The 28,000-nt window shown below is 31.2% G+C and overlaps 3 protein-coding genes across 6 annotated transcripts; 2 read left to right on the top strand and 1 right to left on the bottom strand.

The window, feature by feature from the left end:
* Positions 1 to 2: 2 nt before the first annotated feature.
* LOC126737578 (protein yellow) lies at positions 3 to 10,321 on the bottom strand. Its single transcript, XM_050442555.1, has 6 exons — positions 9,989 to 10,321; positions 3,217 to 3,482; positions 2,591 to 2,736; positions 2,070 to 2,228; positions 1,761 to 2,015; positions 3 to 967 (listed from the first exon to the last, which is right to left on the bottom strand). Exons 1-6 carry the CDS (start codon positions 9,997 to 9,999, stop codon positions 434 to 436), a joined length of 1,371 nt encoding a protein of 456 aa, XP_050298512.1. The 5' UTR covers positions 10,000 to 10,321; the 3' UTR covers positions 3 to 433.
* On the top strand, positions 5,603 to 14,327 carry LOC126737581 (inward rectifier potassium channel 2-like). 3 transcript variants are annotated; one of them, XM_050442562.1, is made up of 7 exons: positions 5,603 to 5,733; positions 12,823 to 13,089; positions 13,164 to 13,320; positions 13,385 to 13,561; positions 13,620 to 13,804; positions 13,860 to 14,107; positions 14,175 to 14,327. In XM_050442562.1, exons 2-7 carry the CDS (start codon positions 12,851 to 12,853, stop codon positions 14,231 to 14,233), a joined length of 1,065 nt encoding a protein of 354 aa, XP_050298519.1. In that variant the 5' UTR covers positions 5,603 to 5,733; positions 12,823 to 12,850; the 3' UTR covers positions 14,234 to 14,327. The 3 variants fall into 3 exon arrangements, with proteins under 3 accessions (XP_050298519.1, XP_050298517.1, XP_050298518.1); XM_050442560.1 differs by lacking the exon at positions 5,603 to 5,733 and adding an exon at positions 12,545 to 12,740; XM_050442561.1 differs by lacking the exon at positions 5,603 to 5,733 and adding an exon at positions 12,546 to 12,740 and having other exon boundaries at positions 13,620 to 13,798.
* Positions 14,328 to 15,507: 1,180 nt separating this feature from the next.
* Positions 15,508 to 27,940, top strand: LOC126737576 (hepatocyte growth factor-regulated tyrosine kinase substrate). Of its 2 annotated transcripts, XM_050442548.1 has the most exons (15): positions 15,508 to 15,710; positions 15,768 to 15,852; positions 15,909 to 16,012; positions 16,241 to 16,401; positions 18,761 to 18,921; positions 19,452 to 19,527; positions 19,601 to 19,723; positions 19,785 to 19,929; positions 20,051 to 20,180; positions 20,233 to 20,403; positions 20,480 to 20,621; positions 22,195 to 22,407; positions 24,926 to 25,100; positions 25,195 to 25,398; positions 27,746 to 27,940. In XM_050442548.1, exons 1-15 carry the CDS (start codon positions 15,674 to 15,676, stop codon positions 27,865 to 27,867), a joined length of 2,049 nt encoding a protein of 682 aa, XP_050298505.1. In that variant the 5' UTR covers positions 15,508 to 15,673; the 3' UTR covers positions 27,868 to 27,940. The 2 variants fall into 2 exon arrangements, with proteins under 2 accessions (XP_050298505.1, XP_050298507.1); XM_050442550.1 differs by lacking the exons at positions 15,508 to 15,710; positions 15,768 to 15,852; positions 15,909 to 16,012; positions 16,241 to 16,401 and adding an exon at positions 16,795 to 16,948.
* The last annotated feature ends 60 nt before the right edge of the window (positions 27,941 to 28,000 follow it).

Raw genomic sequence — 28,000 nt, 5'->3', positions numbered from 1 at the left:
TATTACCAGAATATATATTTTTAATGAATTTAGAAAAAACATATATTACAATAAACACTATTAATTTATTAGAGAATTTTGCAGTTATAAGTACAAACTAAAATCATACACACAAAACATCTATCTACAATAATAATTCTGAATAGTTACTTTAAACAATTTAAGTACCTAAAATAAATATGTTATTAACTTAAAATTGTTAAAACTATTTACATCTCTACAAAAATTTACACGTATTTAAAACGAACGACATAACATATTAAAATGGCATAATATATACTAAAATCATATTGGCACTGTTTCTACGTGTTTATACTCTTCATAAATACTAAGTACTATTTTATAGCATAAATCTACGAGTATTCCGGATTACTTTGTTAAAATTTTGTACGTATAATGTGCTCGCCAAATAAACTTTTGCGGTGTTTCAGTTCTACCTTAAGAATATCATGGCAAACACTAAAAACACCGTACGTGAAAGATCACATCTACTACCCCCAGATGCTTTTCCTTTAATCTTATCATCCCCTGTTATTTTTGAAATTTTATTCATAATATCTGGATCTTTTACTAACTTAGACGCACAGGCGGTACCTTTGATAGCCTCGGACACCTTAGCGGACATAATTCTAAAGTTCACATCATTATAGTCGAGCGAGGAATACATAAATTGAGGCAACTTATTTGAAAGAACCCATAAGTATCCGTCGCTGTCAACTTTGATATCGTTCGGAAAGACCATGGTGACGTTGTTCATGTAGATTCGTCCCTGAGACTCCATGGTATAGGCGGGATTGGTAGTTCTCCAGCAAGCGACTGCGTTAAGGTTGATGAGTGCGTAGAAAAGGACGCCAGTCTTTTTGTCCAGGAAGGAGACGCCGCTTTGGCTTTTAGGGCCTCTACCACCGAGAAACTTGAATTCGTGATAGTTGCTGCGGTTGGAAGCCAGGGACTCATCACGAAGTATCTAACACGAGAAAATGTTTGAATTAACATTAATGAATAATTGTAAATTAATAAGAAATATTAAACAATAATATTACTCTAGTATGAACATCCCAAAAACATTTTTAGGTCAAAAGTTACATCAAAAAGTTGGGAAGCAAAAAAGTTGGTATGGTACATGCTGACATGTTTTTGCTTATTAGGTTGTTAAGGGCAAGGCGACCAAAAGACCATATGATAATGAGTTTACATAGTCTTCTTTTTTTGCATGGCTTTCGGACCCTGAAGAAGATAATAAGCCGAAATACGCGATGGCAAGTAAGAGTTAACCCATACCTTTTTCTCAATTTAACATTTCTTTTTACATCCTCAGATATTTCCGAAAATTGTGAATTAATGGTGAATAAAATGTTGTGCTGTAGAAAATTTCCTATGAAATAAGTTGATTTACTGAATAAGCCTTTCAACAGACATGTATACTCGAAGCTTCACACATAACCAAGTTGTAGCCGAGAAAGAATATTAAACTTAAATCTTTTCTGAAGGATATAAGGTAGAGTGATCTGTTCAGAATTCAGACATAAAAATATCAGTTTCTAGGCTTCGTCAGTTGTACGCTGTAATTGGCTATCAACACTTTAATTCTTTTCTGCTGAACGCTGAATGATTATTTTGCTATTTATAAGTTGCATGGAGTTATCGCAGCAGCCCAAGAGTGTCTTTTTAAGACAAAAGAATTATTTTTGTAAATTACATTTTAGTTTCCCTATATTTGAGAGAAAGGTAGGTATGTTAAAGGAATACATAATATTTACCCTCGTGCTAACACTAAATTCGTCAAAACTGGTCAGGGGATGGAAAAACAAAGTGCTGAATCCATCCTTTTCGGGTCTCAAAGCCAAACCGAAGATTCCATCAGACCATTGGAAGCTTATTCCCATCACGTTCATATCACCCGCTGTTGGTTTAATGTGGAAATAATTATGCTTTACTTTCCAGCTCCTGTTCTGTTTCCAAGAGTAAACGATTAGTCCTGGACCTCCCAGATCGGCAAAGTAGGCAAAAGTGTTCTAACAAGAAAAATATTAATAATTCATATATATTTTTTAAACAAATTAACGTACCTCACAATCTTCATCTTCGATAGCCAAATTGGCAAAGAATGAATCCTCTGTTGTTTGATCAAAAGGAATTTCGAAGGTTCTTATTAGCTGATCGTTGTGCAGATCATAGATCATTATAGTTGTATTTTTGTTGACTTTTGGTTCATTTTCCAGAAGACCCTGAAATGTTAAATAATTTTTTTAAATTATTACGCATTAAATTACCATGTCGTCTTATTCTTTGACATTGAAATAATATTTATAATCCCACGAAAAGGTATTTGATCATTTAGAATGCATAATATAACTATTTACTTGTAATAAATAGCTGTATAAATGCATGAAGCCGTGACATAAAATGATACTTTTGCGGTTTTACATTCTTTTTTATTTAACAGGTATTTGATACGATTCCGCAGGTTTTATAAATAAGATTATTATTTGTGATTTTTTTTCATAATTGAATAATCAATATAAGTCGATTTGTGTGTCATTTCACACATTTTTTCTCAAGAATATTACAAGTATAATACTTTACTTGCCTCAATTCCAGTATCTGGTACCCACAACCTACCGCACTGGTCTGCTCTAACCCTAAAGGGGGACACGATTTCTGGAGGTGCATCCCCAAACGCTCTATGGGCGTCCCAATTTGGATACGGTTTTAATAAAGGAGAGTCCATGGGATCTAAAAAAATGGTTTCACTTTTTTTGACTGCATGCTAATTTAAAATAAAAGAATCTAATTTAATTCTTACGTGTTCAATTAAAGTGAAATTTTCTGATTCTATGAAGCTAATTAAAGTTTAACAATGCATATATTAATTTCTGGGTATTAAGGCGCGAAATGCAAAATTTCTTATTCATGTTAAGGACAAGGCGGTGCATTGAAAAGGAAACAGCGTTGTTTGGTCAGGGTCTCGCCGTAAGGAATCAATTGTAACTATATCAAGGAAATTTTATTTTTTTTTAGAGATTTATGGTAGGTCGACTTTACAAGGTTTTACTTTCGCATGAATAGTCGCTTTAAAAAAATATTTATAACATAAGATTAGTTTTATTTTATAATTTAGATTGATGTAGGTCACTGGTTTACCTACTAAAAGACAAAAAATAATATATTCTCACTTCCTCTTTCCTGGGTTAAACCAAAACTATTTTTACCTACCAGTTGCCCTATCAATATAAGCTAACGATGCCGCCACGCCAAACTTCCATCTGGGTAGAGTAACAAATATCCTGTTCTTGTACACTTCCAATCCCATTGGAATATTATTTTCTGGAATAAACGATTTATCGTCTATGGCAGCCTGTCTTTTCTCTGAACTACCAAAGTCAAAGTCCACAATTTTCCATTGATAAGATATATTCAGCTTATTGCCTCTCGTTGCTGTCACCAAGAGGAGTAAGGGGATAAGTGTAGAGATTACCATTCTAGAAAACAAATATTAATATAAAATATCTGGCGATGATGCAACTTTTAATTTTAAAACACAAACGTAAATATTTCATAAGTAGAGCAAATCTATAGAAGATTTCTTAAGCTATTTACTTATTTGTCAGAGTCTAATTTTTCCCACAATTAAATCTAAGTAATTTGTTATACGGTCTATTACAATATGTCACAGAATAAGGCCAACCGCACAAGTGTTTACAACTTAATGAGGGTATGACAACTAATGCTTAATTAGTCGTGATGCGAAATGTTCTTATATGTTTGGATGACATTTTGGATGACATTTTAATACTTTATACAAATTTTGTTTTAAACTTTGAAGACCTACATTTCTGCGAAAGCATAGCTACATATTTGTCTTTAAGAGAGAATTTTGGGAATACATTTTTAAGAGAAATAAAAACTAATTTTAGGTGAACAATCTATTTGATATATTGAAAAATAGCATATTTCAATTTGAAATTAAAGCAAATTTTTAATGGACTGAATTAGACTCAGATTTACGATATTCTGGATCTAGGCGAGGTTAAAACTGAAATTTAAAAAAATAACATTTAAAATACAATATAAAATTTGTAGAGGGCATCTCCGACCGAAGTTTTGATAAACTTTTTAGGTTTTTATGTGACTTAACTTGGCGGGGCTAAAAACAGAACTTAAAAATTTAAAATATTACCTTTTTAACTTACTCCTATCTTTTAACAATTTTGTATATTTTTTAGTAGACCTGAAAATGAATCAGAGAAAATACTTCAAGAACATGATCGGTGTAAAAATTGGGTTAATCAAAAGCGAGAAAATAATGTAGTAGTTGAGTATAAAGTTGTTGAACACTCTCCAGGACCCCACTATGATCACCGATAAAATGAGCAAGGACATTGAAAAAAATGTCCGCAAACTTTTAAAGATACTAAATCTAATAAAGTTTAAGTCGACAAGCAAATTTATTGAATTGTTCAAAATTATAATGGATAACGCTATCAGAAGAAAAAATAGATGATGAAGCAGAAAACCACTTCAAGGTGATTGAAAAAGAACAGCCTGATATTTATGAAATATATTATATTAATAAATTTGGCTGCTGCAGAAATCTTAAGACTAAAATTAAATGTTAGAATCGATATTAGTTATAAAAGTATGGCAAAAAATTCTGAATTCAAAATCTTTTGACCCATAAAAAATCGATTTGAAACTAATTTATTAAAACGAAAAATGAAATTTGAATTAGTGTAGTTATTAATAATAAAGTAGATTCAACCGAAGTATTAATGTGCTCTATGCTGGAAATATAAAGGTATAGCACAGACTCATGATAAAATAAATTATTTCTAATAAAGCAGTATATAAAAAATCGCATATTATATTCGTATAAAATTTAAGAACTTAATATTTTCTGCATAATTTTATCTATCCTCTGTATCTGTAATAACACTTAAAGTTCCTTCATGCAAATGTATATATGTGCGTATCACCAGAATTGCACTATAATTTTTAACTAGACAGATATAGATTTCAAGAGAGACCAGTTCTCCATCCCAACCTGCTGTAAGGCCTGACCTTGTATCTATTAGCCAATTTAAAACTATCAAAGTCGAGGTATTTTAGCAGATATTAATTTTTTGTCCTTTCGATTAGCCTGTAGACAATTTTATCAACGATAGGATAGACATTTTATTTCTTTTTTTAAAGTAAGATAACATTTTCCAGATAGAAAACATAATTCGATTAATCATTATTGTTGTGATTCATTCAATAATAATCTACGAAATTGGCATTATTCTGAGTTTCAGCATTTCTTTGTTACGCAAATTAAATAGATTATTTCATGGAGTTCATATATTATCAGTGATTTTTGTGTTTACTGTCGTTTGACCTCAAAATCTTAGGTCTTGGTCATGGGTCAAATATTTAAAAAGTGTAAAAGCATCAAGATACAAATTTATTATTCAATCAAAACTAATTTGTGCGTGATTATACACAATTCATATGTTTTGTAAGACATAGATTTTTCAATGACAAATAATTGCAACAGAATATATAACAATTATGTACCCAAATTTCAATCTGAAGATTTGGCATCTGTAATGACTTGCTACATATAAAGGCTCTAGTTAAATATGCTAATCTAAAATTGAAAAACGCCATTCTTTACACACTAGCAATTTATATTAGATGTGGCTCTTAAAAATTTCACTAAAACCTTGCACAATTAGGTCCTGTCACAAGGTGGTGAGTCAAATTTATGCTAAGTTTTATAGACTAATTAATAATAATATCGGCATTCATTGCTTCTATAAAGATTTAACTTACTTCATTTATTTAATATGTGCATAAATTTTAAGTGCTTAAAGTAACAAGATAACGGTTAATTTATTAATTTTTCACTCTCTACGTTACGACACCTAAGTGCAAAGAATTCATACCAATTCATCACCATGTTACAAACTGATAGGCTGGCTATTTTTATGAATCTGATCTCGTTATTTTATACCAAAAACATTATAGAAATAGGGAGATATAGTACCCTTATATTCTTTCTTGCTTTCTTATTAGAACTTCTCTTTCATATGTTCAAGTCTCCGTGTTTTTTGTCACGATTTTCTCATTTGCTATCTGTAGGTCGTCTTTGTTTCCTAGTTCTGCCTTCATTATCTTTCATTGAGTCAGTCCTATTTGTTTCTGTTATATTCTTCTTTTGCTCCTTGTTCATCTTCAACAACAATAACTGGTTTTGATCTCCTTTCACTTCATAGTCGTTTAATGAGGCAAATGTGATAAATTTAACGTTATTGAAAAATTATTTCTTTTTAATTTATTCCATTTATCAATCAATGAGGATTCGGGTGTTAATTATTATGCTTAATTGTTATTTATAAAGTTCGACAATTTTTGAGTTCTTGGTTTTTCCAAATTTAAGTATTTTATTTAAATTAAGAAATAATAGTCAATCAATTTTTGTTGAGATATTTTAAGCAAGCATAATTTGTTTTTAATAACCTTTACTTGTTTTTCTGCTAGTAATTGAGATTATTTTAAAAGCCCTTTGGTAATCAAAAAATTATGTCATAGAGTTTATTTCAAATATTTACATTGATTATATTATGATCTGATTATAGAATGAACATTTTCACCCTTTGTTGCGTATTTCAAATTGGGTCTTCGGTTGTACTAGAATAAGAATAATGAATTTCCATCTTTCAACTTTTCAACTTTAGCCAGTTTGACTTTTCAATATGTAAAGCCAAAGTACAGCAACCTCTTGTATTTATCTATGAAGGTTTGAAAGTTCGGGATATTTCTGGTTTGCTGATGTAAAGCTTACAAAACGTTAATTGTTTGATGATTTTATAATAATAATTTAAACGTTTATTGTGATTTTAATTTTATTTATCCATTAAAATTTGGAAAAGATCTTTGGTGATATCCAGTTTTTCTTCAGGATGCATATTCCTGGTATGTCTAATATCCAATACTTTCAGGAGAAGCAGTGATGAAATTTTTAACCCATAATATTTTATCTATTTTGTGGGTATACTAAAATATTAGTAATTCCTAATGCCCATTATATTATTTGTATTTTTACATGCAATCCTACAGTTTTTTTAGCATGTTATTTAAAAAAAAAAGATTAACCGGTATTTTATGTCATATTATGTAATCTTATTCAACTATATAGGCGATATTACACACATCAATTACGGCAATTTAACCAACCATGATGGATCGATATTGGCACGTATTTTCTATTCTTATTTCAACTAGAACCATGACCTTAAACACTCATCTCATCTCACCATACCATTTAGATTAGTTTTTAAAAGTTGTTAGGCAACAAATAATAATTATCTGTTAATATTTTTATCCTATGTACAGGTAAGACACGAAGAAAAAGTCAAATTCTAATTAGAATTAATTATAGAGACAATATTTTGTTAAAAATAAAATATGTAGGTACATGGAATTTACCTCGTCTACAATGGTATAACAAATTCTATTATTAAACATAAAACATTGATACAACCTTGAAGAAAAAATCTATTTTATATATACTACCGGAATTTACCTTCGGCCCGACAAATATATAATATAATAAGCAATTAGGATCTCGATCACTGTTATTATTTATCTAACTTAATAAGGTTATTCTTAACGTGGACAAGTTTTTTTAAGGCGATTAGACGAGAAAATTATTGTGATTAATGCAGATTTTTATGTCGAATTAATTAAAGAGCTTTTTTAAATCATTCAGGTCAAAAAACCTGTAAAGCCGTGTGCTTATATTACGTCATAAGTGATTTCAATGGGAAATCCCCTTGATTGGTGATGGTAATGGTACACTGAGACTGAGAAATTACGAGAATGTTGTCAAGTCATATTTAGCAATGGGTCTCATAATACAGACAATAGGTATGAAACTGAAATATAATCACGATATAGCAAAACCTGAATATATATCTGACTATAATCAAATAGTAAAAATTTTATTCAAGTTTAATCTTAAATGGGTATTGAGTTTATTAAGATTTCTGGGGTCTATATACTTACATATATTTTAAAACAAATGAACCACAAGAAAAGACTTTAAACAGGAAACTGGATTAAAGTTTGCGTAAGATTCGCTAGTCTATTATAGTAAGTTCTTACATCATTACGCATAAACTTAAATTTAGAATTAAAATCCATAAAAATCAGCTGGAAGTAAGTAAGCCACAGTGCTCGAGATAATTATTTGTACTTTTAATGAAGTTTTTCAAGGTTTAAGTGAAAGTTGGAAATTTTGTAGAAAATACAGTGCCACAAGGAAACCAAATATGCAAGAGCTAATAGTGAAGTTATATATGAGTAATTAACAAATGCGTAAAGTTTAATTGGTTTTAACTTAGCACAAATATGAGTTTAGACTTTTATGCATATATATTATTAATTTTTATGTGGAAAACAACAATAATAGGAACAAACAAGAATTATACGATCCATGAATAATAATAAAGGTGAATAAATTAAAATATGTAAGTAAATAGAGAATAAATAAAATGGAAAACGGCAATTATCACAGTAACGATATTAATTTATCAAAAAATTTTCTTTTAAATTTTCATGCTAATTCAGAATAAATAGTATAAAAGAAATTTTTTGTAAGCCTTGAGTAAATTTCGATTTTTGTCTATTATTGCTTAAATTTTATATTAGTTTTATTTACTTAAAAAACAAAAATCAACAAGCATCAACTACCTACAATCATTTTTGGTAACCAGATATACATATTTTAACTTTGAAAAAACAAAAAATACTTTTATATATTTGCTTTATGCATTATAAATCTTTCAAATAATGAACTTTAGGATTTTAATAATTAAAAGTTGCAAGCAAATATTACTTTTTTTTTTAAATTTGTATAGAAGTGAAGTTGGAGATAAGTAATAAATTAAAAAGTTCCTAAAATATTAGTTTACTGCAACTTATAAAATCCAATTTGAAAACCCGAAAAACATCATTTTATTCCCATACTCTTCTATTTCTCAGACTGAGATAGGGGTATGTAAATGAGAATTCGAATTTTCCACGTTTATCTGTATCATTGCTTCATTTTCCAAATAGTGTCTAGATCGCCTCAAAATAGTGTTTTTCTCCTTTAATTTGTCAGATTGAACCTGAAAAATATCACTTTATTCCCATACTATTCCAATTCTCAGACTTAGATAGGAATATATAAATGAGAATTTGTATATTCCTATCTAAGGAATTCGAATCTAACTTTTCCACCTTTTTCTAGAGTCTGGATCACCTGGAAATAGTGTTCTTCTCCTTTAATTTGTCAGATTATACCCGAAAAAAATCACTTTATTTTCATACTCTTCTATACTTGGATAAAATCCATTTACTATGATTTACCGACAATAATTTTAAAGCTTTTAGAATTAATTCACAAGTCACTCCAAACCAAATTTTACCATTGTAGGGTTGGTTCACGTGTTACGTTCTCTTGATGACTGATAATGAATGACTTTTTTATACAAGCTCCTAAATGAAAATTCCTATATTACAAGTCTACCTATAAAATTAATTTATGTTTTGTTACTTAATTTATAATTTATTTATATTTATTATTTATTTATAGTTTATTTTATTTTTATGTACTAGAAAATTATAAAACTTTCTGTATTTAATAAATTGCTCTTACTGCAAACTTGTAATAATAAAACTGCCATTATAAGCTTAGCTAAAATTAATTAATATCTCATGTCTATATAAGTTGATGGTTATAATAGCTATATATTTTCATATTCCCGTTTTTTTTAACAATATCACATAAATATAAGCTATTTATTATATAAAAGTCATGATATTAAATTCAAATAAACATGAATATTTTATTTAAATTTAATGACAACCACTATTATTAATAATAAATTAAAAAATGATGATATCAATTTGTTGTAACATTACTTAAGACCCCTTAGACCATACAATTTATTATATTTACCTAGCCATCATTTTTATTCATTCACCTACAGAGTACCCGAAACCTTCTTTAAAGTAACTTATCTAGTTCCAAAAAAAGAACCCAGTCTGTTACTACCCGCCACACTATAAATAAATAATGATTTTAAACTTCTTATTATTATATCTAATTTCTTCTGTCCGGGTATATCACACGCGTCACACTATTGCCATTTAACCGGGCTGACGAATACACAAAACACATAAGCGCACATGTTATACTACCTATTACTGCGGGTACTAAATCTGGTATGCGGTACGGTTTATTTTGCTTTAGGTACGGCTCTACTCTGACTGACCTTACAGCCTGCCGTCAAGTTGTTTCTCAATCAATGGTGTCGGCTTTTGTATGAATACAGTGAAAGTAAACGCCGCGTGTTTGCGGACACATTGTACATTTTTAACCAATAGTTATAATCGGGCCTTTGGAGTGACTTAAGTAAGGTGACCATCCCGTAGGTAATCATCGGGACAGGTTTTCGACTGTCTGTTTTACCTGCTTTTGATATTAATAAAACAGGGTTTCTTTGAGTAAATTCGTCACCTCTGGAGTTGCTTATTTATCGGATATTTACTCCTTTTAAGCAATTTTCACTATATTACTATGACATAAGTAGTTAAAAATACTATAACAAATATAATTATAAATAAATATCTTTTCTCAAATTATCATGCGAAAGTTTCAATTATGAAATCAGCTAACCACATGTGTATCAATAAATTATTAAGAACAAATTCGTTAAAATAAACGACAAGATATTCAGACCAGCAATTAAAACCAAAAATCAGTCAAAAATAAACAATTCAGAAATCAACTCTAAAATTCACCACAGATTCAAACCAAAAAATCCGAAATATAAAGACTAATTATACAGATGAATCCTGAGGTGATTTGCGGAAGACAAATTCTAATAATTCCTGTCTTTTGAGCTCAAAGGCGTTCATATTTAAGAAAGTAAAAACGATTTCTTATTATAACTTTAATAATTCTTAGATACTTCTACGAAATTTAGTACAGACCCCTCTAAGAATTAACAGCAAATGTAGGTATGAAGCAGAGATATTTATTGACAAATATTATTTCTGGTGCTCGTTCTTTTTAAAATTAAAAAAATATGTAGTTTCTCAACTGACATCTGATTGTTGAGTAAAACAATGAAGGCCATAATTTAATATATAGGACCTTAACTTAAACTTTGCTTCTTAAAATAACCTAAAACCATCTTTAGGATTAGCATCTTATTCCAAAATGCCCTAAATATGAACCTATTTAAACATGATATTCTATTGGGTGTTTTCTTTATACAATGCTGCCTATCTCTCTAATGCACATTATTGTTCTGTTTTATGTAGGGGAATAAGCAGAATCTCAAAATCCCTAACTATCGATATTTACTGTGCAAAGTGCTGTGCATTTCTGTAAAAAAGGTCAGAATTCTTTTAACAGGTTTAATGCTAAGAAGTACAATGATAGTAAACATAACATAGCTTAGATATCTCCGTCAACAAATTATCTTTAAATCTTCGTATCATAGCTCAGCTATTAGTATGTCTGGAAACATTTACAATACTGATAAAGGTTGGCCTCAAGAAATTTAAAGGATTGCTATTGTTATGGTAATTTTATCAGTTTTAAGTTTTAGGAAATTAGGAATACACCAATTCTTATACTCTCGTATATTATAACTAATGTTTCATTTGAATATTAGCACACATGACCTCCTGGCAGAAAGTTTATTCACCTACAATATAAGCAGAAGTGGATCCAGAATCAATCTGGATCTGGAAGGAAACCTTGATCTACTGCTGTTATCTCTGAAACACAACAATTTTTATCAAATAGTTATCTATTAGAGATAGGCATATACCTGTAACTCTAGCTAGAGATAGGCATATACCTGTAACTAAGCTTTTCAGCAATATACATAGAGTCTATTGCTTCATATATTATACCAACTGAATTGACTTAAGTGGAATGAAGATACCGTAAGATATGATGTTCTGGTAAAATAATATATGTTTTTAGGAAGACCAAAAACTTGTTATATAATGTTTTGTCAAATACTTTTAAGAAAAAGGATAACAAAGCTGCAGATCTTCATTTTTGTAAATTGGAATAGCTAAGTAGTTCCATTATCCTGGAAAGAAACTTGAATAAAGAAAAATAATACTGGGATAAACATCTCGTTAAAATAACAAAGTAAGAACCTATTAAAATTACTATAAATTAAAAAAATATTTGTTTAATTGGCTAAATTGTTTTCTAAAGAATTTCTTTAAGCATACAGAATCCAAGAAGATATTAAGAAAAGACCTACAGAGATAAGAGTTCATTCATTGTTAATTTAACAGTATTTATATCAATAATTCAAATATACCAATGAAGGTTACCAAAACACCTGCAAATTAAAATATTTTTTTTCATTTGCATTCTTCATCAACAAATGCTGCAACAATGAAAATATTTGCATTTTGATTACAGAAACGAGCTCATTGATATTCATCTAGTACCATCTTCAAGTCATAAAATCTCAAACGGTGTGTATTGTAGTCACAAAAAGCAAATCGCAATGCAAATATTCCTAGCAGATGTGTTGTAAATGTATTATAAAATATATGTTAATCTTTGAAATAAAATATAACTTTTATTGTTGACTTGGCGTATTTTAGTGGTGTCGCGATTTGTGTAAAATGTTTCAGTCAGGAAATCCGTTTTTGAGTTCTACCTTATTAAGGTGCGTGATAAAAATAAGCGAGAAACTTTTTAATTTTCCAGTATTTCTCCAATTTCAAAATTTATTTAACATATCTTTCCAGAGACAAATCAAAAGATATTCATCGTCGCATGATTCTTAAAAGTGGGGCATGTAACGTGAGACAAGCAGTTTCAAAACGAGACAAGCTGCTTATCCTGAGATATTCGAAACTAGTCGATTCCAGTTGGACTTTTACATTTTCTGTATTTTTGGCGATACTATTTATAAGTTGGACCTGTTTTGCTGCTTTTTATTGGCTCATTTGCTTTGTTCATGGAGACTTTGAGCCAAATCATTTACCTGCAATGCAAGAAAAAAACAACTTCAAGTAAGAAATATTAATAAGGATAAACATATGTGAAAACAAAATTAGTACTGGGTGACTTTATTATGAAATTTTAGACCATGTATTTACGATATGGTAGGATTTTCGTCAGCTTTTCTATTCAGTATGGAGGCACAACATACATTGGGTTATGGAATAAAAGCTCCTACCCAAGAATGTGCTGAAGCGATTTTTGTAAATGCAATTCATTGCATTATAGGATTTATAATGCAGGTATACTCGTATAGATCTCCTAGTTATAGAAACTAGGAAGAATCATATGTTAAGCCTTTTTTAGGGATTCATGGCGGCAATAATTTTTTCAAAAATGACAAAACCAAGGCTCAGATCCCAGACGCTGATTTTTTCGAAAAATGCAGTTATTTCCCGAAAAAACAGCAAATTGTGTCTTATGTTTAGAGTGGCAGATATTAGACAGAAGCATTTAGTAGATACAAAAATACGTGTATTTCTTGTATGTAATTCTAAAACACCTTATCCATTTAATCTAATGACCTCCCTTATTGTTTCAGATAAAATCATCGTTAACTCAAGAAAAGGAATTCCTGCCTTTTGAACAGATAGAACTAAAATCGTACATGGACGGATGTTCAAAAGCTGTATTCTTCAATTGGCCTATTGTTATGTATCATATTCTGGATGAAGATTCACCGCTGTATTCTTTATCTCCTGGTGATCTATGTCAACGAAAGTATAAGTATTTATAACAATATGTTAAGAAATAAATAGTACTTCTTCACTTTGCTTTATAGGTTCGAAATAATGGTAGTTATTGAAGGTACTGATGAAACCACCGGTCAAGTAACTCAAGCGAGGTCCAGTTACATGCCTAATGAGATTTTATGGGGTTACAAGTTTGAAAATCTCATTCAATTCGATAGTCTGCGTGGAGAGTATGAAGTGGATTTCGCCAAATTTGATAATGTAATATGTGTAAATACTCCTCTCTGTTCTGCTGCTTATAATGATCAATTAAGCGGATTTCAAAATGCGACTATTAGTAAGTTTATTTCAACTTTTGTTTGAACTTGAAATTGTTGCTTCCATCTATTAAAATTATCTTTTAGGGACAAAGTATCTACAAATTGATATTAAGCCGAGGCAGAGTTCTGAAGCAACTCCTTGACAAAAGAGATGATGCAGAAGGAACATAACGTAGACAAAATCATAATAATTATGGACGAGTACAACATATTCTTAAAGAAAATGGTTTTTGCGTTTTTTTTGTATTTCTTTTTTACCTAAAACATGTATAACCACTAACTTCACGGCTGCCATTATTTCAATATCTCAATCAAATATTAAATATGATTGGATCATTATTTTAATATCTCAACAGATCATATCCAATATATATATGGTCAATTGAGAGATTTCTCCATTTGGTTTTAGCTGGTAGTAACCTTAATCAATGATAAGCAGTTCATTTATATTTCTTTTTGATATCTAAGCTGTTCCGCTGCTAGAATTCTATTTTCAGTTACGTGCTTTTCGACTTTCTTCGCTTACTGACGCAAGGATTTTATACAATGTAGGCAGGTTATCGGTCGATAGTTCTTAGGATTTTTCAGGTCTTCACTTTTTGGTAACATTCTTGTTATACCTTCCATAAGAAACTGAAACACTAGTTTCGGGCTTGTGAGGATTGAGTGGAATTGGCGAGCTATAGCATTGTGTAGTGCGATAAATTGCTTCCACGGAGTCCAGAAGAAGACTGTGTTCATATAAGCAACAGTTTTTCTGGATTCAGGTATTTTAATTTTGGTATTAAAAGACAAGCACTTGATTCCATATCTTCGTATTTAATCAGAGAGTCGCATAATGAACTTTTCAGTTTTTCTGCCTCATTAACGTCGTTCATTTCCTATACTGGGAGCTGTTCTATGTCATCGATGTGCCTTACTTATATTTTCTTCCTTTTCAAGTTTTGGTGTATTTAGTGCATTTATAGTTTCTCTCTTGAACGCGTTAAGTTCGGCATCAGATATTGCTTTTCTTGTTAAGACCTTCTGATCAAGATAGATCTTGCTTGATCAAAAAGACGCTGGACTTCGCAAGTTCAGAAATTTAGCAGTCCAGATCTCTTGTAGACGGTCTCTATATCCTATCTTGCCTCGTTCATTTTGTGTTGCAAGGAGCTATGAGCGAATAATATATCCGAAATTAATCTCCTTCCAGCGCATATGCCTTATTATTATCATTATTATTATTACTATTATTAATATTATTATTATTATTACAACCAACCTATAAATTATAATGGCCAGCGATTTTATTTTGAAAATATCTATCGAATCCTTATTTACGAAATGCTGCTTTATTTTTATCATAAAAGAGTCTGCATGTGCATTCAGCTTAATTCAGATGTTAACAACGTCAATGTCAAAATCATCTGTGTCTTACTGACACTAGTTTAGCTTCCTGTTATCACTTTTCCCAATCATTCGCGAATCATAACAAAAAAAGTCGAAAAAAAAGTTTTTTCAATTCAATTTATTATAAACTTCATTAGTTCATAATATACCATTAGGTGAAATTTGGATCAGTAAACTACAATTAGGTGAGAATGTTTCGATCAAGCGGAAATTTTGATAAGCTGTTGGGTAAGTTGCACCAAAAACGCCCTTAATTATAAAGAGATATTAAAATTATTCCTTTAGATAAAGCAACTAGTCACCTTTTAATGGACCCTGATTGGCCTTCCATAATTCAGATATGCGACCTAATAAGACAAAATGATGTGACGTAAGTTTTTGAATTGTCCAATTTATAAAATTCAGTTAGAGTTAATTCCATTTTAGGCCAAAAGTGGCTTTAACTGCTATCAAGAAGAAGCTTCAATCTCCTAATCCTCATACAGCACTATATGCTCTTTCATGTTTGGAAAGTATTGTTAAAAACTGTGGTAAGTACAACATATCATCCAATATCTTCCATAAGTCTAGCAAGTAAAAGATAAGCCTTATTTTTAGCCTTTTTTTATAGTTTTCAATATTATTAAAATAGGGTAACAAAAATAGTTCTTAAAGTTTACCCACATTCACGAGAATACAGGATCTCTATGCAGTTGAAAGTTGAAGAACCATTTTATGTTACCTAAAGAATAGTTTAAAATTTGTTTTCGGCATTTCAGGTGCCCCCTTTGCTGAAGAATTAACTTCTAAGGCTAACTGTGATTACCTAAATGAACTTGCTAAATCTACTCCTCATGACATTGTTAAGCAGAAGCTTTTGGAGTTGATACAGGCCTGGAATTTTGCTTTTCGGAAGAATCCCAAACATGGAAATTTGAAGGTATGTAAAGCTTTTCAATTTAACATATGATTTATTTTACAGATTAGCATCAAATTAAAATTCTATAAAGACTAAATAAAAATTTGTCATTTAAATTAAAATAATGTAGACAAAATTTTATCAAATTGATTTAGATTCCATATTTTTTATTTTTATGAATTTTATGAACTGGCAAATAAAGGGGTGATTTAAAAAACCAAAAATAAAAATAATTGATTTACTTATTCCTCTCCTGTATGTATGAAAAGATCTAACTAAATGTATGACATAAGTTTTACCATTTGAAAAACACTTGTATGCATTATCAAGGCCAACCAATAGCAGTCACTTCTAAGGCATAAACCTTGGATGATGTATGATTATTGAATACAACAAAGAAAGATAGCAATATTATCAGATGTTTTTATTTATTTTTGTGATGTTCATTATTTAAGGGAATCAAGTGATTAAGTGACTCAGTAGGCAGTTTTAAATTGTGTGATATTTTGTTTCTTTTACTTGCAAATATTTAAATATTATGGATTATATCCCTGGGGCAGATTCTTGGGTAAGTAGTACAGTAGGAATAATCAAGTCGAAAAATAAGTACTTGTAATTGGAGTATCTTTACATTGTAAATCTAAGAGCCACTAAAAACTTACAAAACCAATATGTGGCTTTAGCTATTATTGTTGGTGATGAAAGAGAAATTTCAACTCTACAGTTGGTATTGTAGTAGTGGTTGTTCTTTGTGGAATGTTTTAGGTTTTTTTTAATGTGACATATCCTAATAGATCAATGCCTTCACATACAATATTCAGATGAATTGTGAAAAATCTTTACAAGCGTGGTCATATAAAACCAGTTAATGACAGTTGAAGAATACAAGTTCAACCACTGAATGTTATTGCTATCTAGACTATCTAGTCTTTAATAGCGATATTTTTTAATATTTAATTAATTATTGGTTTTCTAAGTTAATAATGTTAGGTACTTATATTTTTAAAATGTTTGCTTAGTTATATAAATTATAATTGATTTTTTTTTAAATATTTAGAGCTTAGACTAGTGGTTCAGTTTGCCGATGATACTACAATTCTGTGGCATAACAAAGATCAAAAAGTACTCAGATCTCTCATAGTAGAGGACCTTCACAAAATTAAAGAGTGGTGCATCTGCAATCAGCTTGTATTCAATGTTGATAAGACTTTTGTTCTGGGCTTTAAGTGTAATGTAGAGGGTTTTTTGTTTGATGAGCAGAGCCCACTACATGGTAGGGATTATTGTTGATTTCTCGGCCTCTTCATTGATGAGAGTTTAAGGTTTGACAACCACGTTTTGGGCCTCGCTGCTAAACTTTCTTCTGGTTGTTTTACAGTCAGAGCTGCCAGGCATGAGTTGGGGGGGTTGGGTTGGGCAGTTTATTTCGCCTTAATAGACTGTCAAATCCGTTATGGGTTGCCATTTTGGGGTTTGTGCTCCAAGGGACTCCTTAACATAATTTTTACTATTCAGAAAAAAGCATTAAGGTATCTGTGTGGTGTTGGTCTGAGAGTCTCTTGTAAACCTCTTTTTGTAGCTGAAAGAATTTTAACAGTTTTCTCACTCTTTATATTGGAAACTGCAACACTCATACATAAGTCCGTAAGTCCACCATCCTGCACCAGTCATAATACTCGTCAAGTGGGCAACTTATCTCTTCCAATCCCCACCTCCTCACTTACGAGAAACTCTCTTATATTTATTAGTCGTAAAATATTTAATCATGTTCCTTTTTCGATTAGGACTGCTACAGACCTTAAAAAGTTTAGGAGAGAACTAAAGAAATTAATCTTACCAAAAGCTTACGAAGCATTGAAGAGTATTTTAATGACTCATTTTAATATTTAAAATTAATTATATATCTGTTGATCAGATTTATTTTATGATTATTGTTTTTTATTATTCTTGTTTTATGTTGGTTCTCGCCTTTTCTTTTCTTCTTTTTTGGTTTTTTCTTTGTTTATATAAAATATGCTTCTATGTGCAATCAAAATCGATTCTGTATTCTGTTTTTGTCCTGTATCCTGTATAACTAAATAAATACTTGTATTATAAATTCTAGGATTAGGAAGCTTTTAGCACAAGTTTGTAAACTTAGCAAATAAAGTATATTTTGACTTTGTTTCTATTTCTGTTATTTGCTTAGTCACAAATGTTACCTCAATTAATTGATTTGGAAACATTTGAAAAACAAACTCTTTTAAGTGACTCATCTACAACACACGGAAATTTTTGAAGAACAGTTACGTTTCTTTCATTAAGGCAATTAAAAACATTTACAGTAATATTGACCCAAAAAATGAAACCCTTGTGAGTAACAAGATTACCCCCATTGCAGGACCTCATGGCCACAATGAAATCGCAAGGATACAAGTTTCCCGTTTTGCGTGAGAGTGATGCGATGTTTGCCGCAGATACAGCTCCCGATTGGCTGGACGGCGACTCTTGTCACAGATGTAGGGTGGTTTTTGGTATTCTACAAAGAAAGCACCATTGCAGGTAAGGGTGTCTCCAAACTTTTAATTATTAATAATGGTTATTTATTCATCTGAAATGACAATGTTATGCACTAATTATCCACCAAAAGAAAAACATAAATAGAATGATTAAATTAATAATAAATTTAAACAGACGCAGTGGCAAAAACAACTTTTAAATAGGCTTGTTGTGTGTTTAGGTTTCTCTAGTTTATTTTTTATAACTTGTATTTATAATATTATATTCTAAAGTTCTATGTGACATTCTTTATTGAATTATTAATGATATTGAAAGTTAATTTATAAAGGAAGTAAAATAAAATAATGGAAAAAAATAATGATACTTTATTTTTTCTATAAAGTTTTGTAAAAAAAATGTGTTTATGTGTAAGTGTGATATTTGTGAACATATAAAATGGTACTGACAGAAAAAGAATTCTATATTCCACATTCAAATAAATAATTGGTCCCTAGAGTAGGGTCTAGCGGATATAATACCTTGCCAGACTATAAAATACATAATCCTTATTGCAAATGATTTTTAATTTTTAGAGCATGTGGTCAAGTTTTCTGTGGTCAGTGCACCACAAAATCCACATCTTTACCCAAATATGGAATTGAGAAAGAGGTAGGCAACAATAAAATTATCTAATTATCTATCACAAAAATTGGTCGCTTACTATCAATCATCTGTACTGCAGGTTAGGGTATGTGATACATGCTATGAAAAAGCCACAAAGCCTTCATCGACTTCAAAATCATCCAAGCAAGAAACGGATCTTCCTCCTGAATATTTGAAAAGCTCTTTGGCCCAGCAAAGTCAGGTACATACTTTTATTAAAAATTTTGATACTATAATTTTTAATAATTTTCTAACCTCTTAAGGAACCACCAAAGAAATCTGAGGATGACTTAAGGGAAGAAGAGGAGCTACAGTTGGCGTTAGCTCTGAGTCAGTCAGAAGCTGAGGCTAAAGAAAAGGAAAAATTAAGAGTAACAAGTGCATTACTGAATAACACAATCAAAAAGGGTAACATAAATTTAGACAATTAATTTAATAATTTAGTTTCTTTAAATCCTTTATGGCAAAGGTTTTTTTTTAACCTGCAGTGAACCAAAGTGTATTTTAAACCTGTAAATTTGTTTTTTAGAACCCGAACCAGTATCTCGTAAAAGTCCGTCTCCACAGCCTGAACCAGAACCCGTCAGCAATCCCGAATTAGATCGTTACCTCAATCGCTCCTATTGGGAATCCATACAGTCAAATGATACCAAAGACAGGTAATTTAGTTTTTTACCGTTTCAATTTGATATCATTTTCAATATTTCTTAGACCAACTAGTCCATCAGCCCCTTCACCGGCCTCATCCATAATAAGCAATGAGCCGCCCAAGTTCAAAATAAAAGAAAACGGAGTGCCCGATAGCCAACTGGAAGAGTTTATTGAAACGTTAAAGAGCCAAGTTGAGATATTTATTAACAGGATGAAAAGCAACTCTAGCAGGTAAGTATTTAACTTTTGACTACGAATATTTTCTCAGATATATGCAAGAGTTGTTAATGTTTATATATTTTTTTAGGGGTCGCTCCATAGCCAACGATACAAGCGTGCAAACTCTATTTATGAATATTACAAATTTCCATTCGAGATTGTTCCGGTACATTCAGGAGCATGACGATCGTAGACTTCACTATGAAAGACTACAAGACAAACTTACGCAGGTAAATGGCCGAAACAGCATATTTGAACATTTTAATTAAGGCATTTGCTAAACCTTTTTATTTAAAGGTTTACATGCTGGGGATGACTTTATAAAAGTCAAAACGTCGAAATTTTTTTTATTTGGGCCCCTTTCCAACCATTTTTTCGTTAAAAAATGTGTAACCAGTGTTAAAAAAATCCTGAATATCACATAAAAACTCAATAAACTAAGAAATAAGTAAAAATCTTATGTCATACAAGCCAAAACGAAAAGAAAATATAAATTGGTAATTGCAGAAACTCTGGTACCTACCTAAACTTTACTTTTAGTGTTGGTTGGTGCTTTTCAAAATGTTTTAAAGATTGGAGAAATTTCGCATCTTTGAAAAGCTGATTTAAAACTGCATATTTATTATATCAAATATTTACAAAGGTTTCAGGAAATTCACTAAAGAGTTGTTTTTTTTTTGGAAAAAACGAAAATTGCTTTAAAGAATGATGCCATAATTGCCTTGATTTTTACAGAAGTCGTCCTCCCAAAATCCTAATTATAAAATTGCTAAAGATTAACCTAGCTTATGTAAATATTTAAAAGAGACATCCTATGATAAGTTAGACGAAGTAACAAGCAATGCCAGAACCGTCGATTATGGTGTACCTTAGGGAACGGTTTTGCAACCGCTACTCTATACTATTTTCCTAAGTATTATTAAGCTCAAAATTAAAGCAGAATCAGATATAAGGGAAATATTTCAGTATTTTCAACGGAAGAAAGTCGTCTTAAATTAATTATTGGAACAAATGCGTACGTTTCACACTTAAAACAGTACTTGGAGTCTAAACAGCTTAAAAATATTTATTACGCTTTGGTTTAGTTAGTCTCAATTTAATTACGGAATGGCAGGCTGAAATAGTTTACGGCAAGGTTAACTAGATATTTTGCAGAAATAGATTCTGAAAACAATCTTAAATAAAAATCGGGGTGTCCTAGGAATAAGTTATTTTAATCAGAAAACTGACAGTTTAGTTTTAATCTTTTCTCAAAGACGTAAATGCATTATTAGTAAAACACGTGTTGAGAATGAAATAAAGAGTTTTGGTTGTTGGTGACACCCAAAGGTTCCAACTATAGGAATATGTTATTTAAGTTATATTTTCTTAAGGTTTTAGATCATAGAATTTATATTGGTGCCAATGAATAGTCAAATAAGTCCAAGGTTGATGCATATCTTGGATCCAAAGTTTTTTGTTGGCAACATATTTGTCGTCAAAATCTCTGAAATATTTGTTTTTAATTAAACTTAAAACAAATTGATGTTTCAAATTAATAGGCAAGGAATTCATTCTTTATTGTAATTTTTTTTTTAAATGAGGTCTAATTAATATTTAGGTACATTTTTATTAATATTTGTTTTATTTCGTGATGTGTGTCTTGATTACCCTTGAAGTATCATTATTACCCTAAAATGACTACCAAACGACGGATCTAATAAGTAATCTTAATTTTCTTTATTTTGTGTAGACAAAATGTAATTAATGGATTTAAAATGTAATTTGTATTATATTATGTATAGTATTTCCCTCTGTTCTCAGGTAAAAGACGCACGTGCGGCACTAGACGCACTACGCGAAGAACATCGCGACAAATTAAGACGCGAGGCGGAAGAAGCCGAAAGGCAACGGCAACTGCAGATGGCACATAAGTTGGAGATTATGCGCAAGAAGAAACAGGAATACCTGCAGTATCAACGGCAATTGGCACTACAGAGAATCCAGGAACAAGAGAGAGAAATGCAAATGAGACAGGTGAGGTTAGAAAAAGATTGGTTAGTTGAAGTTAATATTTTAGTGGTTCAATATTATATGGTTTCAAGTATTCATAATGTTCAAATTGATAAAAAACTTTCTTTTATAATTCTATTCGGATTCCAAATTTAATTTTTTTTTAATTTGCAAATGAATATTGTATGTCAACTCCATTTAAACATTGAATGCATGAGCTTCAATCTTGGTTTGGTTTGGTTTAGTTTGTGGTTTTAATGGCTTCTGCTACGAGGCAATCTGCCAGCACGATTTGGAGATTCGGGAAAACTGTCGGGTATGTACCCTGTTCCCCGAATCGATATTTTCACAATTTTTAATACTGAAATGCACGGTGACGCCTCCCCTACGATGCATTCGGCATCATCCGGCCTGGCTACCGGCGTGAATAGGTTCAGCTACCACTGGCAAAGGGCAAGGGCAGGAAAGGATCTAGGAAGGGTTCCAAAGGATAGGAAAGGAAAGAACGACGACGTGTTGACTGGCTGCAGGATGACGCGGAAGTGGGCTTGATACTTTCACTAAATTTACTTCTTAAAGGCACGTTATATCCAACGCCAAGGGGTAGGAAAGGGTTTAGGAAAGGAATCCGAAGGATAGGAAAGGAATAGAACGACCACGTGTTGACTGGGTGAAGGATGACGCGAAAGTGCTTCAATCTTATTTAACTTAAAATAACTTCATTACTATCTTTTTGAGGATTACCGGAATAGCGTTTGCATCTCTTTACTTCGGCAGTGACGTGATTTTGGATTCTAATGTTTCTGGATCCGTAAACTTTGATATTTGATTTCAAAGAAACATTTAGAAAACTGCTTTATTGCATAAGTACTTTATTCTAGGAGAAACAAAAATGTGCCTGATTAAGGAGCTCATTAATCTAATATATACATGATAAGAACAATAATAATTATTAAAAGAAATATTTATTTATCAAGATTGATTCAAAAAAAAATTTATATTCGATCCACAAAAAAATTATAGGCTGTAATAGGACTTAGAAATCAAAAATTTCTTTTAGGATTTCCTAAAATGTGTGGACAGTGCAGTCTTAAGTGATAAATTATGATTTAAAGGTTAATTATGATATTTGTTTTGTGTCTTATTGAGCTCTCAACCATTAAACTTCTAGGGATAACTGAGGATAAATCATTTAGTTGTCTTGGTTTATATTTAGGTTTAACAGTATAGTTACAGTATGCCTACTTTTAAAACTTATTGAAGAGGTCTCTAGTGTGTAAAGAGAAGAAATAAGATTCCTGTAATTGATGTCTATACTCTATTTCAGAAGTGTATAGAGCAATAAACTGGGGAATTCCGTTCTGTTTGGCTACATTTCGTGGTAGTTCATAGGCGCAGGTACTTATAATATTTATGAATTTAATTTTCACGGATTAAATGCCTTTATTTTGAAAGAGATTAAATACTAAATAAATACTTTTAATCCTTTTGTATAGGTACCTATCTTTTAACGCTTTATAACATGCAAAAATAGGGTCAGGTAATATATACAGACTATAAATACTTTTAAATCATATTTTAAACGTTAGTAGTCACTGCTACGCTGTAGTGTAATCACAATATTATTATCCCAATATTTAAAAAATGAAGGTATTCAGTCCAACGAAAAGATGTACTAAAAATTCTCCACTATCGCTGAGTGAAAAAGTTATTATTTTAAATGTACATGATTGCATAAAACACGATTACCCTAGTTTTACTGTGCAAGAAATTGTTGAAAAATGTTCTCGAATGAGTGGAATTGGAAAGTCCACCATTTTCAAATTGTTGCAAAACTGGCAAAACTCATAAATTGACCCAAAACCGGGTGGCACTACCTGCAATCAACGAAAAGAAAGAATTTTACATTGAAACTAATACCCAACTAAGGTAGTGGCATAAAATATTGGTGGATCACCAGGTACCACTTTTGCATGCCTAATGAGGTTTTATTGCTCTACACACTTCTGAAATAGAGTATAGCAACTTTTTTTGTGTTGCTGCTCCACAAAATGGTATTTCATATACCTGTTCCAGTCCCTTACTGCAAACTCCCTTACTGTCCAACCCTTGCTGCAAAGCAGACATAAGTTTTCTTAACTACATAATGCTTTATAAATCTGTATAAAATTACACTCCCAATATAGAAATTTCTCCAGCTTGCTGTGATTTGCATCACACCATGTTTTAATAATTTGCAGATCCATTGAAATCAATAAGCCTATCAAAGATTTCTATTGACCATGACATTATCTGTGAATAGAGTGAAACTAGGATCAATGTAAGTAAAGGACCAAAGGCTGAACTTTGAGGAACTCATGATAAGACCTTGATTCAGATATTCCCACAGAATGCGAGCCGATTGTGATCAACACAGTTATTCATACGCATCTCATATTAATTTTCATTAAATATCATTGGGAATCTATAAAGCCATGATATTTGATTTCGATTATTCTGTACGGCTTTTATGATACTAGAAGAAAGATATTTTTTTGTACAGGAACAACAAAAGCAGCAGTATCTTATGGGTGGGGCCCCACAATTTGCTGGTTACATGGGCTCTCCGGTACACGCTCCTCAATTTCAGCCCCCCAATTCTGCTCCGCCCGGTGTGGGCCCTTATTATGCCCAGTATGGGCCGATGATGGGCCAACCACCAAATTCCGCACCACAAGGCAAGCTATTTTAAAACTAAATTTAAATATCTTTTCATTTAAATTAGTTATATTATTAAAATTGAACAACGTGTTTAACTATGATTGTGTATAGGACCTATTGGTCCTGCAGGGCACCCACCTAATCAAATGGGACATCCACATCCACAACAGTTTCAGCCTCCGCCTGCTGGACCAGTTGGACCGGCGCCCCCTAGTGGTACTTTTAGTCCTCCGCCCTCTATGATGCAAGGGCCACCCCATCAGGGGGTTCCCGTTGGTCCGAATCCGGGAATGCCACAACAACCACATGGACAAGGTAAATGACTCATTTTTAAATAATATTAGTGCAAAATGATCTGTTCTATTCGGTACAAAGGTATTTTTTCATTAAAAGGGTTTATTGTAATCAAATTAGCAAAAAAAAATACATTTTTCGGTACAGTTTATTGTCTTAATATATATTTGAATCATAAATTAATTTGAAAAACTATCTTGTGATTGTAAATTGGGTGTTAATTTTTAGGTTTTAAATGTCTCAGCCTTCGAAATATTTTTCAATTACTAGGTGGTTTATTCAGCCTTTAAAACATGTGTTTATTGTTTGTTCAACTAAAGGGTTTTACATTAAGCATCATTAGCATCATTACTTTATAGTCTAATAGAGTAAAACAATTAGGTGCAACTTAGTTATGGTTTCCTAATTGAGATGTTAAATGTGATGTTGAAATTTTAAATAATATGTAATATAAGTTTTTTATTAAGTAATTCATAGTTATAGTAAGTGCAGTATTCGGGTTCCTTGTTAATGGATTGGAGATTATATTATTATATATTGAAGCCAATTAGTCCAACTCACTAAATAGAAAATAAAAAAACTTTTTTTTTCAAAACTCTTCATTGAGGCAGAAGAAAAGACTTTCTACTGAATTCCTAGTGAAAGTAACCAATAAAAACAAAGTCTATGAAATTAACCCAATTCGCCGGTTTGAGTAACCTTTGGAGTCTAATTAAAAAAAAGCATCATTTTACAATTATTACAATTTAATCCATCCTTGAGGATCACAAATGAACGCCTTTGAATCAATGGGCTTGTTGCCGACTTTTTTTTTGCAATTTTTTTCATAGAATTCAACAACACTTAACATCCTAAATAAACTGTAAACATTTTAACTTTCTATGTATATCCAATCTTTAGATATTCGACGTTAAATATTGAATATCCGTAAAAGCCGCTCCCTCCATTTTTGACGTCACGCCGCAGCAGCTCTTTTCATAGTTTTTAAATACATATAATTTTCTATGTCTTCTTTTACCTAAAAGAGGTTAAAGATATAAAATATTTTTTATTTTGCGTTATCATCGCAAACTTTAACTTACATCAAAATGATCCTCACAACAATAAACGTGTGATTTACCCGAAACAAAAACTTCTCGACGCACAGCTTTTTGCCAAACCTTCCTAGCTGTAGGATCAGAAGGCACATTTATAAATAGTTTCTCAGGGGCATTTTTTGAGGTATTAGGACACTCAGGTACAATACAATATTTCCTCGTAGTTTTGTTGTCACTCATGGTACACCAGAAATTAAATTAAAAAAGTTAAAGAACAGAAAACACCACACGAATACTCGCAGCAGACTAAACAAACACGTTTTTTAATTCGATTTCCACTGTTTCTGGCCGTCTCCCGATACCGCGGCGCGGTCGCACCGTCTCGTCTGCTGCATCGTGACGTTACCCGAAGTTCAGCCCCGTTTTCGCGTGGAGCAACTTTGTTAATTTTTTTAAGGGGTTAAGAGTAGGAATAAAAATATAAAAATTTGGGAATTTACTTTATAGGTGTTTTTCTTTCGATTTGTAAAATAAAAAAAAATCGAGAACGGGCCCATTACTCGGAAACCATCATCATTTTTAAAATTGCCTAACATGAGACACTTGGTGCCTAACATGAGACACTTATGGTGAGTTAAAGAAGTATTAATTTCTGTATCTTGACCCAATTTTTGCGATTCATGGCAACAGTCCAACAATCCAAGAAATAAATTAATTATTTTCTTTGTTAGGTTCATATTCTGGTCTTATATTAATATAAACATTTGTATTATAAACCCCTATTATAATGATAAATCAAAGATAATCTCACTCATAATTACAGTTAAAAAACTATTAATATTTTACGGTAATTAATAAAACTGAAATCTTACACTTTCTGACTGGGATATATTGGAATTACTGTCAAATTGCTTGAAAAAGGCGCTTTATCTGCTGTAGGAGAATCCTGTAATTTTTACAAACAAATTATTTATACTAATTGCCATTTTAATCCCTCCATATATTGTTATAAAAATCTCAAACTGTTATTTATTTTTTAAGTATTTTTTTAATGTTTTCTTTTTATTTTGTAGTTTTAAGTTCAATAGTTTATTTATGATTCTACCTACGCTTTATTTAATAATTTTAGCTGTAGGATCGACTTTTTATTAGTCTAGCATAATTGAGTACCCCCCAAGGTAGACACTAAAAGCAAGTAGTCAGGTTCATTTGACATATTATTGTGTGCCTCAGTTTATGTGGGTTGAGTTCTGTTACAATATATCTATTATATGATAACTTATTTGCACAATATACTTAAATCATAAATTGCATTAATCGGTTATTTTTAGGGCCTCCGCCTCAGATGTCTTTTCCTCAGCAAGGTGTTCCTGCACATAACGCCCAACTATCGCCACAACCCTCTCAAACCGGAGAACAAACACAGACCGCGGAATTAATCTCTTTCGATTAAGTTTTAATAGGCAATATTTAGATGTCTTATTGAAATGTTCTATAATAAATATATTAACGCCTCCATTCTCTGATCCACATTATTATTTTCGTTAATTAATGTAAGATTTTAGCTTTAAATTTGAAATATAGAC

The sequence above is a fragment of the Anthonomus grandis genome, chromosome 6 (assembly GCF_022605725.1).
Source record: "Anthonomus grandis grandis chromosome 6, icAntGran1.3, whole genome shotgun sequence".
Taxonomy (NCBI): Eukaryota; Metazoa; Arthropoda; class Insecta; order Coleoptera; family Curculionidae; genus Anthonomus; species Anthonomus grandis.
The sequence above is the reverse complement of the archived record's forward strand: the minus strand, read 5'-3'. Positions and strand labels throughout refer to the sequence as shown.

What these genes read in the sequence shown, in the direction of transcription:
- LOC126737578 (XM_050442555.1), bottom strand. An exon ending in TTATATTGATAGGGCAACTG is followed by an intron (nt 2,737 to 3,216) that starts GTAGGTAAAAAT and finishes CCATTTTTTTAG; the next exon opens with ATCCCATGGACTCTCCTTTA. An exon ending in AATTTAGTGTTAGCACGAGG is followed by an intron (nt 968 to 1,760) that starts GTAAATATTATG and finishes TTCTCGTGTTAG; the next exon opens with ATACTTCGTGATGAGTCCCT.
- LOC126737581 (XM_050442560.1), top strand. Translation starts at nt 12,697, where the DNA reads ATGTTTCAGTCAGGAAATCCGTTTTTGAGTTCTACCTTATTAAG. An exon ending in TTGAGTTCTACCTTATTAAG is followed by an intron (nt 12,741 to 12,822) that starts GTGCGTGATAAA and finishes ATATCTTTCCAG; the next exon opens with AGACAAATCAAAAGATATTC. An exon ending in CAAGAAAAAAACAACTTCAA is followed by an intron (nt 13,090 to 13,163) that starts GTAAGAAATATT and finishes ATGAAATTTTAG; the next exon opens with ACCATGTATTTACGATATGG.
- LOC126737576 (XM_050442548.1), top strand. Translation starts at nt 15,674, where the DNA reads ATGTTTCGATCAAGCGGAAATTTTGATAAGCTGTTGG. An exon ending in AATATGGAATTGAGAAAGAG is followed by an intron (nt 19,528 to 19,600) that starts GTAGGCAACAAT and finishes TCTGTACTGCAG; the next exon opens with GTTAGGGTATGTGATACATG. An exon ending in CTTTGGCCCAGCAAAGTCAG is followed by an intron (nt 19,724 to 19,784) that starts GTACATACTTTT and finishes TAACCTCTTAAG; the next exon opens with GAACCACCAAAGAAATCTGA.